This window comes from Scyliorhinus torazame, chromosome 21 (assembly GCF_047496885.1).
Source record: "Scyliorhinus torazame isolate Kashiwa2021f chromosome 21, sScyTor2.1, whole genome shotgun sequence".
Taxonomy (NCBI): Eukaryota; Metazoa; Chordata; class Chondrichthyes; order Carcharhiniformes; family Scyliorhinidae; genus Scyliorhinus; species Scyliorhinus torazame.
The window spans coordinates 123018944-123035869 of record NC_092727.1 but is presented as its reverse complement, the minus strand read 5'-3'; the positions used below and the strand labels follow the sequence as shown (position 1 = coordinate 123035869).

Genomic DNA, 16926 nt, shown 5'->3' with positions numbered 1-16926 from the left:
TTAAAAAAAATTTAGAGTACCCAATTATTATTATTATTTTTTCCCAATTAAGGGGCAATTTAGCGTGGCCAATTCACCTAACCAGTACATCTTTGGGCTGTGGGGGTGAAACCCACGCAGACATGGGGAGAATGTGAAAACTCCACGTGGGCAGTGACCCAGGGCCAGGATTCGAACCCAGGTCCTCAGCGCCGTAGTCCCAGTGCTAACCACTGCGCCACATGCCGCCCACAAAGGAGACATTCTCACCAGCACATCATTCAACTGAATTTACAGAAGCAGGACATTCAGCCGAACTACACCATATTGTGAAAAAAAAAAAAAAAATTTAAAGTACCCAATTCATTTTTCCAATTAAGGGGCAATTTAGCGTGGTCAATCCACCCACCCTGCACATCTTAGGGTTGTGGGGGCGAAACCCACGCAAACATGGGGAGAATGTGCAAACTCTGTGACCCAGTGCCGGGATCGAACCTGGGGCCTCAGCGCCGTGAGGCAGCAGTGCTAACCACTGCACCACAGTGCTGCCCTTACGAGACTCTTCAGGCCACGTGCCACCTAGCCCCATTGGCAAAGGTGTGCAAGCATAGCCCAATAAATCACATCACAGGTTCGATTCCCCGCTGGGTCACTGTCTGTACGTTCTCCCCGTGTCTGCGTGGGTTTCCTCCGGGTGCTCCGGTTTCCTCCCACAGTCCAAAGATGTGCAGGTTAGGTGGATTGGCCATGCTAAATTGCCCTTAGTGTCCAAAAAGATTAGCAGGGGTTATTGGGTTACGGGAATAGGGTGACAGTGAGGGCTTAAATGGATTGGTGCAAACTCGATGGACCGAATGGCCTCCTTCTGCACTATGTTCTATGTAACTATGTATATAATAGTCCATGCCAAAAGCGGTGTTACATAGTAAGGGCAAAGTGGAGGAACAAATGCAAGCCAGCACTTCCTGCTCATTGAGAACTTGGGAGGAAATTGAAGGAATAAGCTTTGATTTTCCAAACTAACTTCAATTTTGATGATGCAGTCACTAAACCTTTTATAAACTATAAAACTCCCTCAGAATTGGTGATGGTTTTTTAAAATTACAAAACAATAGCAGCGTTTAGACCTGGCAAATTATGCATTACTTTGTCACTCATTGCAAAAGGGTGATGTCCAAACTTCATTTTAGGGTCCAGCTAAATGTCCTGTACAAAATCTTTCTGCAAATTCCTCATTATAATTGGCATTAATTATGTCTCAGTCCGACAGAACTGATTTCAAAGCATTGCTCATTGATGATGCAGGCTTCTGAAGTAATACTACGAGTTTTGTTGCTCAGCAACCCAATGCCTCGGTCTCAGGAACTGAAGGTTTAAAGCAGTCTTAAGGCTGCCTTGGGGATAATTAAAAAAGATCCAAATTGCTGGATTGTCAGGCAAGTTTTTTTAGTATATTTTTTTAAAAAGTTATGCAATTGAGTGAGTCTTTTCCTTTTCAATGACTCACTTATTACTTAACTCCTAGCTCAGAAACATGAAAAGTTGTAGGACTAAATGTTTCAATGGCAAAGAATTCAATAACTAGGATTAGGAGTTCAGCTATTGAGAATGTTAATGCAGATCTCTCCCAAAATCCTGTATTTCCATATATTTTAAAATTTCCCAATTTTGCAGCAATTTTAGTGATGCCAATCCACCTACCCTGTACATCTTCCTCAGCACCGTGAGACAGCACTGTGCCACCCCTGTGTTTGCATAAGATTAAAAAGTCAGATTGCCACGGAAAACAAACATCCCGGGCGGGATTCTCCGTCCTGCCAGTCCAGTTTTCCGGCGTGGCACGCTCCCGCCAGCAGAGGGTCCTCCGTTTTGGCAGCCAGCGAATGGGATTTCCCATTGTGGCCATCCCACAGCGTCAGGAAACCCATGGGTGTGGGTGGGCAGCCGGCAAAGCAAAGGATCCCGCCGGAGAATCCCGCAGCCAGAGTCAACTTTCCGGAATGGACCTGTGTAACTAATTCATCTTTCAGAGAGATATCGATTACAGTCCAACACTAACCCTTCGCCAGTGAGTGCACAACAGGCCTGGATGTGCCATGGATGGTCTTTGATGGCCGTTAGTGTTAGAAACTTGGAAATCTCCGCTGCTGACATGGAGTTCTTCATGTCTTGTTTATTGGCAAATACCAGCACAGCTGCCTTCCGGAGGTCCTAGAATGAAAACAAGCCATTGTTACAAACTGTTAAAAGAAAAATTCCATTCAAGGGGCAATTTAGTGCGGCCAATCCACATACCTTGCACATCTTTGGCGTGTGTGGGGGCGAGACCCAAGCAGACACGAGGAGAATGTGCAAACTCCACACGGACAGTGACCCGGGGTCAAACCCGGGTCCTCAGTGGTGAGGCAGCCGTGCTAACTACTGCACCACCCCATTATTACAAATCTTACAGAACAAAGCCAAAAACATTAAAGGGCAAATCATCCCAGGAATAATGCTGGGAAACAGCACGTGCATAAACCAAACTGTAATCCAGGCTCAGCATTCAATCTGCACAAGCTTGTTTAACAAGTCTACCCATTAAGCAATGTCTGTATACTTTCCCCAAGACCAATATCAGGCAAAGATTACATGGGCACACAATACTGAAACAAGACATTCCATGCTGGTGTTTATGCCCCATTTGAGCCTCGTCCAATCTTTTGCAACAAAAATCAATCCGAATAACCCTCTGCTCCCTTCTGACTCATGCTCGTCACTGTGGTAGCAAGTTCCACATTCTCACCACTCTTTGCTAAAGACGTTTCTACTGAATTTCCAAATGGATTTTTTGGTGACCATCTTTCATAGTTAGCCTCTCGGCTTACTCCTTCCAAAAATGAAAACCTTCTCTATCCTCTCGAGGGAGCCTGTTCCTCCTCTCAAAGGTACATCTGGGCGGCACAGTTACTTCACAGCACCAGGGACCTGGGTTCGATTCCTGGCTTGGGTCAAGGTCTGTCCGACTGCCTGATCTAGAGGCCACAATCAACAAGAATAAACAACACCTCCTCCACGATAGTCCTCAATATTGGGGTCCCGCAAGGCTGCGTACTTAGCCCCCTACTATATATCCCATTCAAAACGACTGTGGCAAAATTTGGCTCCAACTCAATTTACAAGTTTGCTGACGACACGACCATAGTGGGTCAGATCTCAAACAATGATGAGTCACAATACAGGAGGGAGGGGCAGCACGGTGGCACAGTGGTTAGCACTGCTGCCTCACGATGCCGAGTTCCCAGGTGTGATCCCAGCTCTTGGTCACTGTCCGTGTGGAGTTTGCACATTCTCCCAGTGTCTGCTTGGGTTTCGCCCCCACAACCCAAAGATGTGCAGGCTAGGTGGATTGGCCACGCTAAATTGCCCCTTAATTGGAAAAAATGAATTGGGTACTCTAAATTTATGTTAAAAAAAAAGAATACAGGAGGGAGATGGAGAATCTAGTGGAGTGGTGTAACGACAACAATCTCTCCCTCAATGCCAGCACAACTAAAGAGCTGGTCATTGACTTCAGGAAGCAAAGTACTGTACACACCCCTGCCTGCACCAACAGGGCCGAGGTGGAGATGGTTGACAGTTTCAAATGCCTAGGGGTGCACATCACCAAAAATCTGTCCTGGTCCACCCACATCGACGCTACCACCAAGAAAGCACAACAGCACCTATACTTCCTCAGGAAACTAAGGAAATTCGGCATGTCCACATTGACTCTTACCAACTTTTACATGTGCACCGCAGAAAGCATCCTATCCGGCTGCATCACAGCCTGGTATGGCAACTGCTCGGCCCAAGACCAGAAGAAACTTCAGAGAGTCGTGAACACCACTCAGTCCATCACACAAACCTGCCTCCCATCCATGGACTCCATCTATACCTCCCGCTGCCTTGGGAAAGCGGGCAACATAATCAAAGACCCCTCCCACCCGACTTACTCACTCTTCCAACTTCTACCATCGGGCAGGAGATACAAAAGTCTGAGAACACGCACAAACAGATTCAAAAAACAGTTCTTCCCCGCTGTTACCAGACTCCTAAATGACCATCTTCATGGACCGATCTGATCTCTTCACACATCTTTACTCGATGCCCGTGTCTATGTATTTACACTGTGCATTTTATGTTTGCCCTATTATGTAGTTTCTTTTCACGCGCAGAATGATCTGTTTGAGCTGCACACAGAAACATCGGAGGGGCTTGTAGCTATTCTCAGTCAATCTGACCACCCAGCCATTGGAAGACACTGAACCTATATAGATTTGAGATTCATATATTCCAGGCATGACTTTAGCAGTGAACACCCTCATCTCCTCCAACACATCCAACATCAAAGAATCCCTACAGTGCAAAGGGAGGTCTTTCATCCATTACGTCTGCATCAACCGTGCAAAAGAGCACCCTTCCTAGGTTCACACACCCTACACTATTCCTGTAACTGCACCTAACCATTTGACACGAAAGGACAATTTAGCATGGCCAATCTACTAACCTGCACATCTTTAGACCGTTTGAGGAAACCCCGAGCACCTGGAGGAAATCCACAGAAACCCAAGCAGACACAGAAGGAAAATGTGCAAACTCCACCCATCAGAGACTGAAATTGAACCCGGGTCCCTGACACGGAGAGGCAGTAATGCTAACCACCGTGACACCATAGTCTCCTTTTAGCAGCAAATCATACCTCGTGTGCAAGCATCTTGTACAGTTCCTCTTTCGTAAGTGTCAGCCGCTCTCTGTCTGTGCTGTCCACAACCAGGATAACAAACTGAAAATAAAATCAAATTCATCCATAAGGAATAGGGTCCAATCATTAGTCACGAGTATCACATGCAATTAGCTTCTTGTAGACCTTCATTGTCAACTATTCCCTCAGAATGTGCCATATAACTATTGGAGATAAGTATTGATGTCATATATGGCATTTCTGTTCTACTTTGTCATTGCATACACAGGCTTTGGTCATGTCACAAACGCTCTTGATCTGACCAGGTCAAGCATGGCTTGACTGTGTAGATCCTAAGTTGCTGTGTACACCTCCATATCCACTTCAGTACAGCAAACTTGGGAGAGAGGAGACAAGGCATAAGGACTCAGAAGTGCTATTGTATTGAGTGATCAAGATGAACCAAATTTGGCATCAAGCCTGACTGTTCAATTCAAGTCAAGTGAGTGACAACACCCACACCCAACATCACTTGGAGTACAAAATAAGCATTGTTTAGGTTTCCTATTTGAGGATTAGTGGTTTGAGGACCAAAGCATCACTGACAAAGCTGCAGTCCTCAAGTGTCAAAATAATTTAATTGAACACCAATTTCAACACAGTTCTACTCGCTTGGTGCAGATAGGCAGACTAGAGAATTTAGATTCAATGCTTACTCATTCTTCCAACTTCTTCCATCGGGCAGGAGATACAGACCCTCTTATGGACTGACCTCATTAACACTACACCCTGTATGTTTCATCCGATGCCGGTGCGCATGTAGTTACATATTATACCTTGTGTTGCCCTATTATACCTTGTGTTGCCCTATTATGTATTTTCTTTTTTTCCCATGTATTTAATGATCTGTTGAGCTGCTCGCAGAACAATACTTTTCACTGTACCTCGGTACACGTGACAATAAACAAATCCAATCCAATCTAGTATGGCTTGGCAGAGGAGACCGCAGTAAATTTGCTAGATTAATTTTCAACTTTAAATAGATCTGGGAGCTTCACGCAAGTTAAATGGATGACAGATGAGTATTGTGCAAGAACTACAATAGAGAGATAATGCCAATAGATTGGGTAATGCCAGCTGTGATACAAACTTCAGACTGGAGATTACTATACTGTCTGAACAGGGTGGCCGATCACTCCAGCTGTTGGCCATCTCCAATTTATTTACATCACAAAACCAGAAACTTTAAAGAGCAGTCAACTAGACACTAATTTAATCTCAATAGCCATCAATACCAAGGCATGCAACAGTGCAGCCCAATGCAAAGCACTGCTCCAGCAGGGAAAGGTCAAAACCCTTTTGTGTTTTACTACAAGCTGCTATCAGTGCTTGTGGCTCATTTGAAAATGAAGAGGAGTTTCGGTAAAAAGGGAGAAAATGATTCCGCTGACAGAAGTGTCAGCGGAGGGTGGACACAGATTAAAAGCAATTGCCCAAGTGTTGAGGGCGAGATGTTAATAGCTTGACGACTTACAAAAAATAAAATCAGGAATGCATAGTCTGAAAGGCTGATAGAAACAAATTCAATTGTATCTTTCAAAAGGCAATTGGATCAATAGTTGAAAGGAAAGAGGTCTTCAGGACTATGAAGGAAAGTGTAGGAGTGTGAAATGGATAGCTCGCTAGGAACTGGGCCAAATGACCTGTTTTTGTGATGGATGGTTCTAGGATTTTAAATAGAAGGGCGTAGAGCAAATCAATTTGGTTATACAAGTGGCCATTTGGTGTTTACATCAATCAGATCATAAAATATTGACTCTTAAGTAATCCACAGTAAGTTACAGCATAGGAGGCCAATCAGCCCATCAAATCAATGCTACAATCTCACAAATGGGGCAATCCAGTCAGTCCAACTCCCCTCCTCCCGTAACACTGCAGGTTTATTTCCTTTTGCAACCATTAACCATTTCCAGTTCCACCACTTGTGGGCAGTGATTTACAGATCATTACCGTTCATTCAATTGAAAAGTTGCTCCTCACATTCACCCTGCACAAATCCAATCAGTGTCCCATTGTCTTTGTACCAACAGCTAATAGGAACTCTTTTCTTGCACATTTAATGCCAAGTTTGTCGATCCAGAGGAAGAAATTGGTACCTTTGGATTTGGCCTCAACACCTCCATTATGGGAGGAGTGTACAAAAACTAGCACACACACACTGTAGCATTGCTGTGCACCAGAGCTCCAAGGACTACCAGCTCTATTTTACAGAGAAGAAAATAGAAGAGAAATAAATCCTTTGCAAGAGGTCACTGCAATCTCTCCATCATCATGTGATACAACACCTCAAGGGGATATGCAACCCTTGATGGCTTTTGTTCCCCATTAAATCCAACCAGAAACTTTATTGCATTCACTAGGAGCAAACCTTAGCATGGGGAGGACTATAGAAGACCCGGGTTCGATCCTGGTCCGCTGTCAGTGTGGAGTTTGCACGAAAGATGTGCAGGGTAGGTAGGTTGGCCACACTAAATTGCCCCTGTCATAATACCCACTCATGTATATAATGAGTTGCAGACAGGCAATGATTGACACACAGGATGACCAGTAAGCACACAACATAGTGCAGCCAGTCACCAGACAGGTCACTACCACTCTAAAGCCAGAGGGCACTAGGTTTCCCGCTCTCTCGGGACCCAGCCACTGAGACAGTCAGAGTCCACAAGCTAACAAGTGCAAACACCATTTGGAAGCTGGTAAGTCTGGTCAGGCTACTACAAGGTCTCCAGTCAGTTCAGTATAATGTCTGATCATCCTGTATGCCTCAATTAAGTCACTTCTTAACCTTCTGCTCTAACGAAAACAGCCTCAAGTCCCTCAGCCTTCCCTCAAGATCTTCCCTCCATACCAGGCAACATTCTGGTAAATCTCCTCTGCACCCTTTCCATTGCTTCCACATCCTTCCTATAATGCGGCGACCAGAATTGCACGCAATACTCCAAATGCGGCCGCACCAGAGTTTTGTAAATCCTAGGATAAATCCCATCCGGCCCAGGGAACTTATCTATTTTCACACTTTCCAGAATTGCGAACACCTCCTCCTTATGAACCTCAAGCCCTTCTAGTCTAGTATCCTGAATCTCAGTATTCTCCTCAACAACATTGTCTTTTTCCTGTGTGAATACTGACGAAAAATATTGATTTAGCACCTCTCCAATCTCCTCAGACTCCACACACAACTTTCCACTACGGTCCTTGACTGGCCCTACTCTTACCCTAGTCATTCTTTTATTCCTGACATATCTATAGAAAGCTTTAGGGTTATCCTTGATCCTACCTGCCAATGACTTCTCATGTCCCCTCCTGGCTCTTCTTAGCTCTCTCTTTAGGTCCTTCCTAGCTAACTTGTAACTCTCGAGTGCCCTAACCGAACCTTCATGTCTCATCTTTACGTAAGCCTCCTTCTTCCTCTTGACAAGTGTTTCGACTGCTTTAGTAAACCACGGTTCCCTCGCTCGACCACTTCCTCCCTGCCTGACAAGTACATACTTATCAAAGCACGCAGTAGCTGTTCCTTGAACAAGCTCCCCACTTCCATTGTGCCCATCACCTGCAGTTTTGCTCTCCATCCGATGTATCCCAAGTCTAGCCTCATCGCATCATAATTGCCTTTCCCCCAGATATAACTCTTGCCCTGCGGTATATACCTATCCCTTTCCATCACTAAAGTAAACGTAATCGAATTGTGGTCACTATCACCAAAGTGCTCACCTACCTCCAAATCAAACACCTGTCCTGGTTCATTACCCAGTACCAAATCCAATATGGCCTCGCTTCTCGTTGGCCTATCTACATACTGTGTCAGGAAACCCTCCTGCGCACATTGGACAAAAACAGACCCATCTAAAGTACTCGAACTATAGCGTTTCCAGTCAATATTTGAAAAGTTAAAGTCCCCCATAACAACTACCCTGTTGCTTTTGCTCCTATCCAGAATCATCTTTGCAATCCTTTCCTCTACATCTCTGGAATTTTTCGGAGGCCTATAGAAAACCCCTAACATGGTGACCTCTCCTTTCCTGTTTCTAACCTCAGCCCATACTACCTCAGTAGATGAGTCCTCATCAAATGTCTTTTCTGCCACCGTAATACTGTCCTCGACTAAAAATGCCACCCCTCCCCCTCTTTTACCACCTTCCCTGAGCTTACTGAAATATCTAAACCCCGGCACCTGCAACAACCATTCCTGTCCTTGCTCATCCATGTCTCCGAAATGGCCACAACATCGAAGTCCCAGGTACCAACCCATGCCACATGTTCACCCACCTTATTCCAGATGCTCCTGGCATTGAAGAAGACACACTTTAAACCACCTTCATGCCTGCGGGTACACTCCTGCAACTTTGAAACCTTACTCATGACCTCACTACTCTTAACCTCCTGTATACTGGAGCTACAATTCAGGTTTCCAAGCCCCTGCTGAACTAGTTTAAACCCTCCCGAAGAGCATTAGCAAATTTCCCCCCCAGGATATTGGTACCCCTCTGGTCCAGGTGTAGACCATCCAGTTTGTAGAGGTCCCACTGACCCCAGAATGAGCCCCAATTATCCAGAAATCTGAAACCCGCCATCCTGCACCATTCCTGTAGCAACAAAACACCAGCATAAAAACACATGTCAAACTAAGTCAAACTAAACAGCAACAATACAATAATAAATAACACCATCTGTGTATTTTAGGGCTACTTAAGTTGGTTGTGAATCCAACTGTAAAAACAATGATGCATACATGACAATGAATAAAAATAAACATAAAATTCTCTGGCCATCGCGATAATGGACGACAGTGGTCAGCACTGTTGCTTCGCAGCGCCTGGGTCCCAAATTCAATTCCCGCTTGGGTCACTGTCTGTGCGGAATCTGCATGTTGTCCCCGTGTCTGCGTGGGTTTCCTCCCACAAGTCCCGAAAGAAGTGTTGAAGTAATTTGGACATTGAATTCTCCCTCTTATGACCCTCTTATGGACTGACCTCATTAACACTTCACCCCTGTATGCTTCACCCGATGCCGGTGTTTATGTAGTTACATTGTGTACCTTGTGTTGCCCTATTATGTATTTTCTTTTATTTCCTTTTCTTCCCATGTACTTAATGATCTGTTGAGCTGCTCGCAGAAAAATACTTTTCACTGTTCCTCGGGACACGTGACAATAAACAAAATCCAATCCCTCTGTGTACCCGAACGCAGAGTGTGGCGACTTGGGGCTTTCCACAGCAACTTCATTGCAGTGCTAATGTAAGCCTACTTGTGATACTAAAGATTATCTCTGCTGGCAATCGCTCGATTTTTGTATTCCTGATCGCATTTTAAAAATTATTCCAAGAATCATGTAGGAAATCAGATCATGGCTGTTGCAAAGGACCAAGTGGATATGGCAATAGGAGACAGTTGCCGAGAGAAGAGGCTTCATATATAGGTACAGTATCTCAAAACTAGCAACCTCAGGGTCAAATCAGTGCCGGATTTGAGATCAGAGACTCAGGCATAGAATGTGTTAGATTATGTTTCTAGAGTGTGGATTGCAAAAGATGCTTTTCAAAACAGGAACAATGCTGCAAGTCAAGTCAAGAAATATTTTGGAGATGTGTTATTTGCCAGAAGCTCTTTTCGTGTAAGAAATGGAGTTCCTGCTGTACTTTAATTAAATATTGGCGATAAAGATGTATGTTAATAATTTAACTATTTCCATATAATGTGGATTCATTACTCCCATTCTCAAAAGGATTTTAGAGGGAAAATGTTTGGAGCATGCTTCTCCTGGAATGGAAGTCTAGGACATGGTATCATAGTACCAGAAGGGTTGGCCTTTTAGGATTCAGAAGAGGAAATATTTCTTCAAAGGATTTAAAAAATATATATCTGTGTGGGGTCTGCATGTTCTCCCTGTGTGGGCTTCCTCCCACAAGTCCAGAAAGATGCGCTAGTTAGGTGAATTGGACATTCTGAATTCGCCCTCGTGTACCCGAACAGGTGCCTGAATGTGGTGACTGGGGGATTTTCACAATAACTTCATTGCAGTGTTAATGTAAACCCACTTGTGACAAGAAAGATTATTATAATAAATAGCTCTGTCCACCCTATCAAACCATCTCATAGATCAATCTTAATTTAACCCTGGTCTGGTGAATTCACACCACACCCAATCCATCCTTCCCGAGGTGCAATGGGAAGAACGGAATCAGAACTTCCATCCACCTGTTCCCTGGAGCGGTCACATACCTCAGTGTTTGTATAATATGTGCTCCATGTCGACCGCAACATGTCTTGGCCGCCTATGTCCCACATTAGGAAGTGAGTGTTCTTCACGACTATTTCCTCTACGTTGCTGCCAATCGTGGGTGACGTGTGAACCACCTCATTCATTAGGCTGTTAATAAAATCAAGCAGAGGGTTAGGATTTCACGGTGACACCATCCATTACACCCAGACTGGTAACTCACGGATGTGTTTCTGAACATCCCAGATAAAGGATTACTTTTTTTTCCTCTTTTTAAAAATTTAGAGTACCCAAATAGTTTTTTTCCCCAATTAAGAGGCAATTTAGCCAATTACCCTACACATCTTTGGGTTGTGGGGGCGAGACCGAGGGAAAATGTGCAAACTCCACACGGACAGTGACCCGTGGCCGGGATCGAACCCAGGTCCTCAGCACCATGAGGCTGCAGTGTTAACCACTGCGCCACCGTTGCACCCTTAAAGGATCGCTTTTTGCCGAGGGATTGCACAACATGACAAACAATTTCAAACTAATTTTCTGGCAGCAGAACGACAACTGGTACAAACTGCTCAATCCATTCTGGAGTGTCTGAAAATAACGGCGGCAGCTTTGCCCTAACCAAAACAAAATATCTCAAACTCTATACTTAAAAATCTAGTAGTTTCCATGTTATTGGACCGATAGCTATTACTCCAGCAAGGATTGTATGAAAGGGATCAAATTATTTGCGACTGAGAATCAAGTTGTGCATACTTAAATTCCAGTGGACTGAAGTGGAAGTGAAATGGTACAACACAGATATAGCTTGTAAAGTTACACAAGACCATAAGATATAGGAGCAGGCCGCTCGGCCCATCGAGTCTGCTCCGCCATTCAATCATGGCCGATTTTTCTCATCCCCATTCTCCTGCCTTCTCCCCATTATCCTCGATCCCCTTCAAACTAGACGGAGTACATTTATCTAGTTTTATAGGGTCTATAAAGAGATCTAAAAATCAGATATTAGACAAAGTTAAACAGCAAAACCAAGCGGGAAAGCACATCTTGATCAGGCTGGTCAATCAACCACCCCCCTCCCCCCCCCCCCATTTGATTGCTGGCACCAGAGCATTGAACTGTTCACCATGCCACTCAACTTGTACATTCGACTGCAATGTCTAGAGAACTACAAGCCTTCCAACAAGATTTCTGCCAGAGCAAAAGGACCACAGCAAAAATTTACATTCTACTCTGCGTTCAAGATGCCAGATGAATGTCAACTTAGCATTTTTTGGTGGAGTGAACTCATCCCAGTAACTGTACAAAAAAAACAATTCCATCAAGTTCACACATGAATTAAACCCTAGGCCCAGTTAATTTGGCTTCGAGGCCCATTTGCAGACGAGCGGAGTTACAGCTTACAAAAAAAGGTACTAAAAGCAGCAATGTGGAGACTGAGAAACCATAAATGTACTCACAACTGATAAAGGATAGTTGTTTTCCCCGCGTTGTCCAGTCCAACAATGATAACCTTGTGCTCTGAGAGGAGAGAGAAGGAAAAACAAAACACACCCACCATGGTTAAACTTTGAATGCACCAAATCCTAGCCTCCAAGTGCAAAAGGACATGTTTCTAATCCTTCCCTACTAGAAATTGCCAGCAACCTGGAGTACCTTAATATCTCAAAAGTAAGAATCAAACAAAATGTTCCCAGAGCACTACCATCCATCAATTAAACAAATACAGATCGCCATTGCTTTTCCTATATAAATATTCTTTGCAAAGCCAAATATTTTTCCTTCCAGCTGCAGTTTTGTCCCGATCAACGGTGATCGTATTGAACGGTGGACCGGGCTCGAGTGGACTACCTCCTGCTCCCAACTCGTATGTACAAAGTGAACTGGGAGGTTGTTGACTGCATTATCTGAACTAGGGCAAAAAGGAATTTGCAGACTTTGACAGACCCAATTACCTGGAATCGGCAAAGTTTTTAAAAATGCCGACGTACAGGGCAAGTACTGAACCTCAAGAAAAAGCTGCAGCAAAATGAAAAGCAAAATACTGCAGATGCTGGAAATCTGAAATCCAGGGTCATACAGACTCGAAACGTTCTCTCTCCATGGACGCTGCTGCCAGACTTGGTGTTTATTCAGCATTTTCTGTTTTTATAGCAAGGAATGGTTGGCAGGCTTAAGTTAGACGGCTAATGAGAGGTGCCACATACAGACAGCTACCCATGATGAGCCTGGCCTCCTAGGACTGGATGGCGCTTCTAGCTGCGTCAAGGAAGCAACTGCAGAGAAATTCTTTTCTTTGGCTCACATTTTCACCCCATTCCAGCCTCAAATGAACAGATGGTACTTTGAGTTAAAATGAATTTCTATTCAAAACCCCAAAGCTGGTATTTCTTTTGCGTTTCTTTACAACTGTAACTGAGTCAGGGAGGTGTGCTTGCGGCTTCGCTAGTTAGCAGAAGCCACAAGTGGTTCTGCTGATAACAGTAGTTTTGCTTCCTTCACCCATGTTCACTTTTTCTGGTAGCTGCAGACAACACCAAACTGCAATGCAACACTGAAATGAAAGGTCATTACCCTCATTTGATGATTACTCTTCTTGAGAGAGTGCATTAAATTAACATTTAGAATTATCAGCGTGACAACTCATTATATTCTACTTTTTGCCCAGTTCTCACTGGGACACATACCTCCCCATGTTCAGGGACCTGACCTTGCTCTTGTGCCACTGTGTATACCGCTCCAGAGTAAGTGACAAGCTCAGATACCATTAATACCCACCACCCCTCCTCTGAATAACATGGGTGAGACTACCTCTGGAAACAGTGCGGACCAAAACCAGTGTCCCATTTGCTTACAGCGAGTGGCCTTTACTTGGGATTCTCGCTTTTCTGTTAAACTAGCCTTGAGCCAAACTAAAGGTCACTGCTACAAAAAATGTAACTGGGGGCCGCTATGAAGTCGCACTGTGGTACTTCGAAATGCAGCTGTACTCAACTATGTCGAAAACAGTAACATTTGATGAAGGAGACACTTGACAGTAAGAGGACGCAGTGTAACAATAGTTACGATAGCCTAGGCTAACACCTAGTTGTAAGTGGGTAGCACTTTCACTACCAAATCAAACATTTGCAGCTTCAAGACCCACTCTAGAGACCCAAGCATACATCTTAGCTAGATGTTCGGTTCGGTGCAGTACTGAGGGAATGCCACACTGTCAGAAATTATATATTTTGGATGAGATGTCAAACCAAGACCCCCTTCTCGCCTCTTGGGCAAAGCATTCAGCAGCAATACTCGGGAGGGCAAGGAAGCTCTTCCCTTGTTGCAGCCAATGTTAAATCAACATCAAAATCAGACGGCCACGGCGGTTTATGGGAGCGGGCTGGGAACAAAATGGCTGCCGTATTTTGTACATTACAACAGTAACAACCCCTCAAAAATAACTTTTCAGTGGGGGTGGCATGTGGCGCAGTGGTTAGCACTGGGACAGCGGCGCTGAGGAGCCGGGTTCGAATCCCTGCTCTGGGTCACTGTCCGTGTGGAATTTGCACGCTCACCCCCACAACCCAAAGGTGTGCAGGTTAGGTGGATTGGCCACGCTAAATCGCCTCTTAATTGGAAAAAAAATAATAATTGGGTACACTAAATTAATAAGAAAAAAATAATAATTTTCAGTGGCCATAAAGCCTTTGGGATGTCCTGTGGCTGTGGAAAGGGGCTACATCAATTCAAACCTTGGTTGTTTTTTTCCTTCCAAATCGAACAGACTGCACCAGTGGATGAATCATTAATACCTGCAGTCCCCCACAGTTAGGCGTACAGCAGGACCATGGATGTGAAAATCAATAACTGTGAGGGAAGGAGAAATCCATCTGCGAAAGGTCACAGCTTGGGTTTGTGTTTTCAGGAGGGTCGTTTGCTTTGCGCCCACAGGCCATCTGTCACCAGGACCCAATTGCAAATAGTGAAGGCCGCAGATGCACTGCTCCCGCATCCCTGTTTGGGGATTCCATTTGGTACCGCGGGTCAAAGGAGACTGCTGGCATTCAAACTGCAGCTGTCACCAGTGCATGTACAGAGAGCCCAAACAAAGCCCCACAGTGACAGCTGCTCCCTGCCCCCTACACACATGTAGACACACTGCACAAAAAATAAAACTTGACCTTTGTATGAAAGCTTGACAGGTAAGAAAAAAGGTTGAGGAGTTACAATCTAATCCATTCAGTGTACGCAGTTACAATCAACTTACTGAAGTATGCCTTTCCCTTTGGACTCAACCCTAGGAACAATCACCTGTTCACAAAAAAAAAAGACGACATTTCCCTGGCTGCCAGCTGGCCCATCCATTCCCCGGCGAGAGAGAGAACCAAGTATAACACACCTCTCCTCCAGGCAACAGGAAAATCCAGGTGCAGAACCAAAAACGTGAATCACAAGTTAAATGCAGCTTCAGTTTATCTATGTTCAGTGTAGTTCTGAGGACAGTCCTGTATTATTTCAAGCGCAGTTTTTGGGTTGAGGCCGTGGAACTAAATAAATGCTCACATCTTGCTAGTTCAGGTCTATGTAAAAAAAAAATCCTACAGCATTATTCTAAGACCAGGAGTCCGAGGCACAGTAATTCCCCAACCAGGGCAGCATGCAGTGCAGTGGTTAGCACTGGGACTGCGGCACTGAGGACCCGGGTTTGATCCCGGCTCTGGGTCACTGCCTGTGCGGAGTTTGCGCATTCTCTCCATGTCTGCATGAGTTTCACCCCCACAACCCAAAGATGTGCAGGGTAGGTGGAATGGGAATGCTAAATTGCCCCTTAATTGGAGAAAAAAATAATTGGCTACTCTAAATTTATATTTAAAAAAATTCCCCAACCAAAAACTAGATTAGCAGGACTTTGATCTCATTTGACTTTTGGATTTTTGTGGTTTCATAGAATTTTACAGTGCAGAAGGAGGCCATTCAGCCCATCGAGTCTGCGCCAGCTCTTGGACAGAGCACCCTACCCAAGCCCACACCCCCAACCTATCCCCATAACCCAGTAACCCCACCCAACCCAACACTAAGGGCAATTTAGCATGGCCAATCCACCTAACCTGCACATCTTTGGACTGTGGGAGGAAACCGGAGCACCCGGAGGAAACCCACGCAGACACGAGGAGGATGTGCAGACTCCGCACAGACAGTGGCCCAAGCCAGAATCGAACCTGGGACCCTGGAGCTGTGAAGCAATTGCGGTATCCACAATGCTAACGTGCTGCCCGTTTGCAAAGTGCCTGCCGTGTTTGCCCCAGCAGTGACACTTCAATAGTAATGCATTTATTGTAAAGTACTTTGGGACAATGCAAAGACAAATGGTGCTGGAAAAACACTTACTCGTTCTCCTTCTCAATGTTTTCAGTTTAGCGAGTGGTCGGGTACAACCCCAAAGGGTCTGGCTGCAAACCAGGTTGCGTGCAACGTTCACTGATCCCAGCCATGAAAACAGCAAGTATGCACCAACTGGACGCCGCAACAGGAAGAGGGAAGGCAGGACTCCCATGCCTGTTGGCTGTCGCCTTGATCGGAGGTGGAAAACAGTGGAATGCGAGGATCCACCATGACAAGGTCTTTTATGCATCCCAATACCTCGACACTCAGTCTGGATAGGTGCATGAAAAGTGGCCAGTCAGGTGAAGTACACTGTGCTCATCAAGCTGTACACTGGAACAAGTTGATACTTCCAAGGAGGAGAAAACTGCACCACCCCCCGAGCAAATTGACAAATATATACATTTAATATAATTAAACATCAAATGTTTTTAAGAGTTAATCAATTTTGACACTGAGATGTAAGAGGATAGTCGCATCAATGACCCTTGGTCAAATAGGGTGGGTTTTTTGAAGTGGCTTATCAAGGTGGGAGAGGTGTAGGGAGGAAATTTCAGAGCTTAGGGCAGGCAGAGCTATCAATGGTGTAACATATATATATATTTTT

The 16926-nt window shown here is 44.8% G+C and overlaps 1 protein-coding gene across 1 annotated transcript in view; it reads right to left on the bottom strand.

Moving 5' to 3' along the window:
- Window positions 1-16926, bottom strand: part of LOC140398600 (ADP-ribosylation factor-like protein 5B) — a 39440-nt gene that overhangs the window by 6506 nt on the left and 16008 nt on the right. Inside the window, exons 2-5 of the mRNA XM_072487440.1 lie at window positions 12416-12476; window positions 10961-11108; window positions 4700-4783; window positions 2039-2190 (exon numbers count right to left, since the gene is read on the bottom strand). Coding sequence (XP_072343541.1) covers window positions 2039-2190; window positions 4700-4783; window positions 10961-11108; window positions 12416-12476 — 445 coding nt within the window. The remainder of the gene's footprint in view (window positions 1-2038; window positions 2191-4699; window positions 4784-10960; window positions 11109-12415; window positions 12477-16926) is intronic.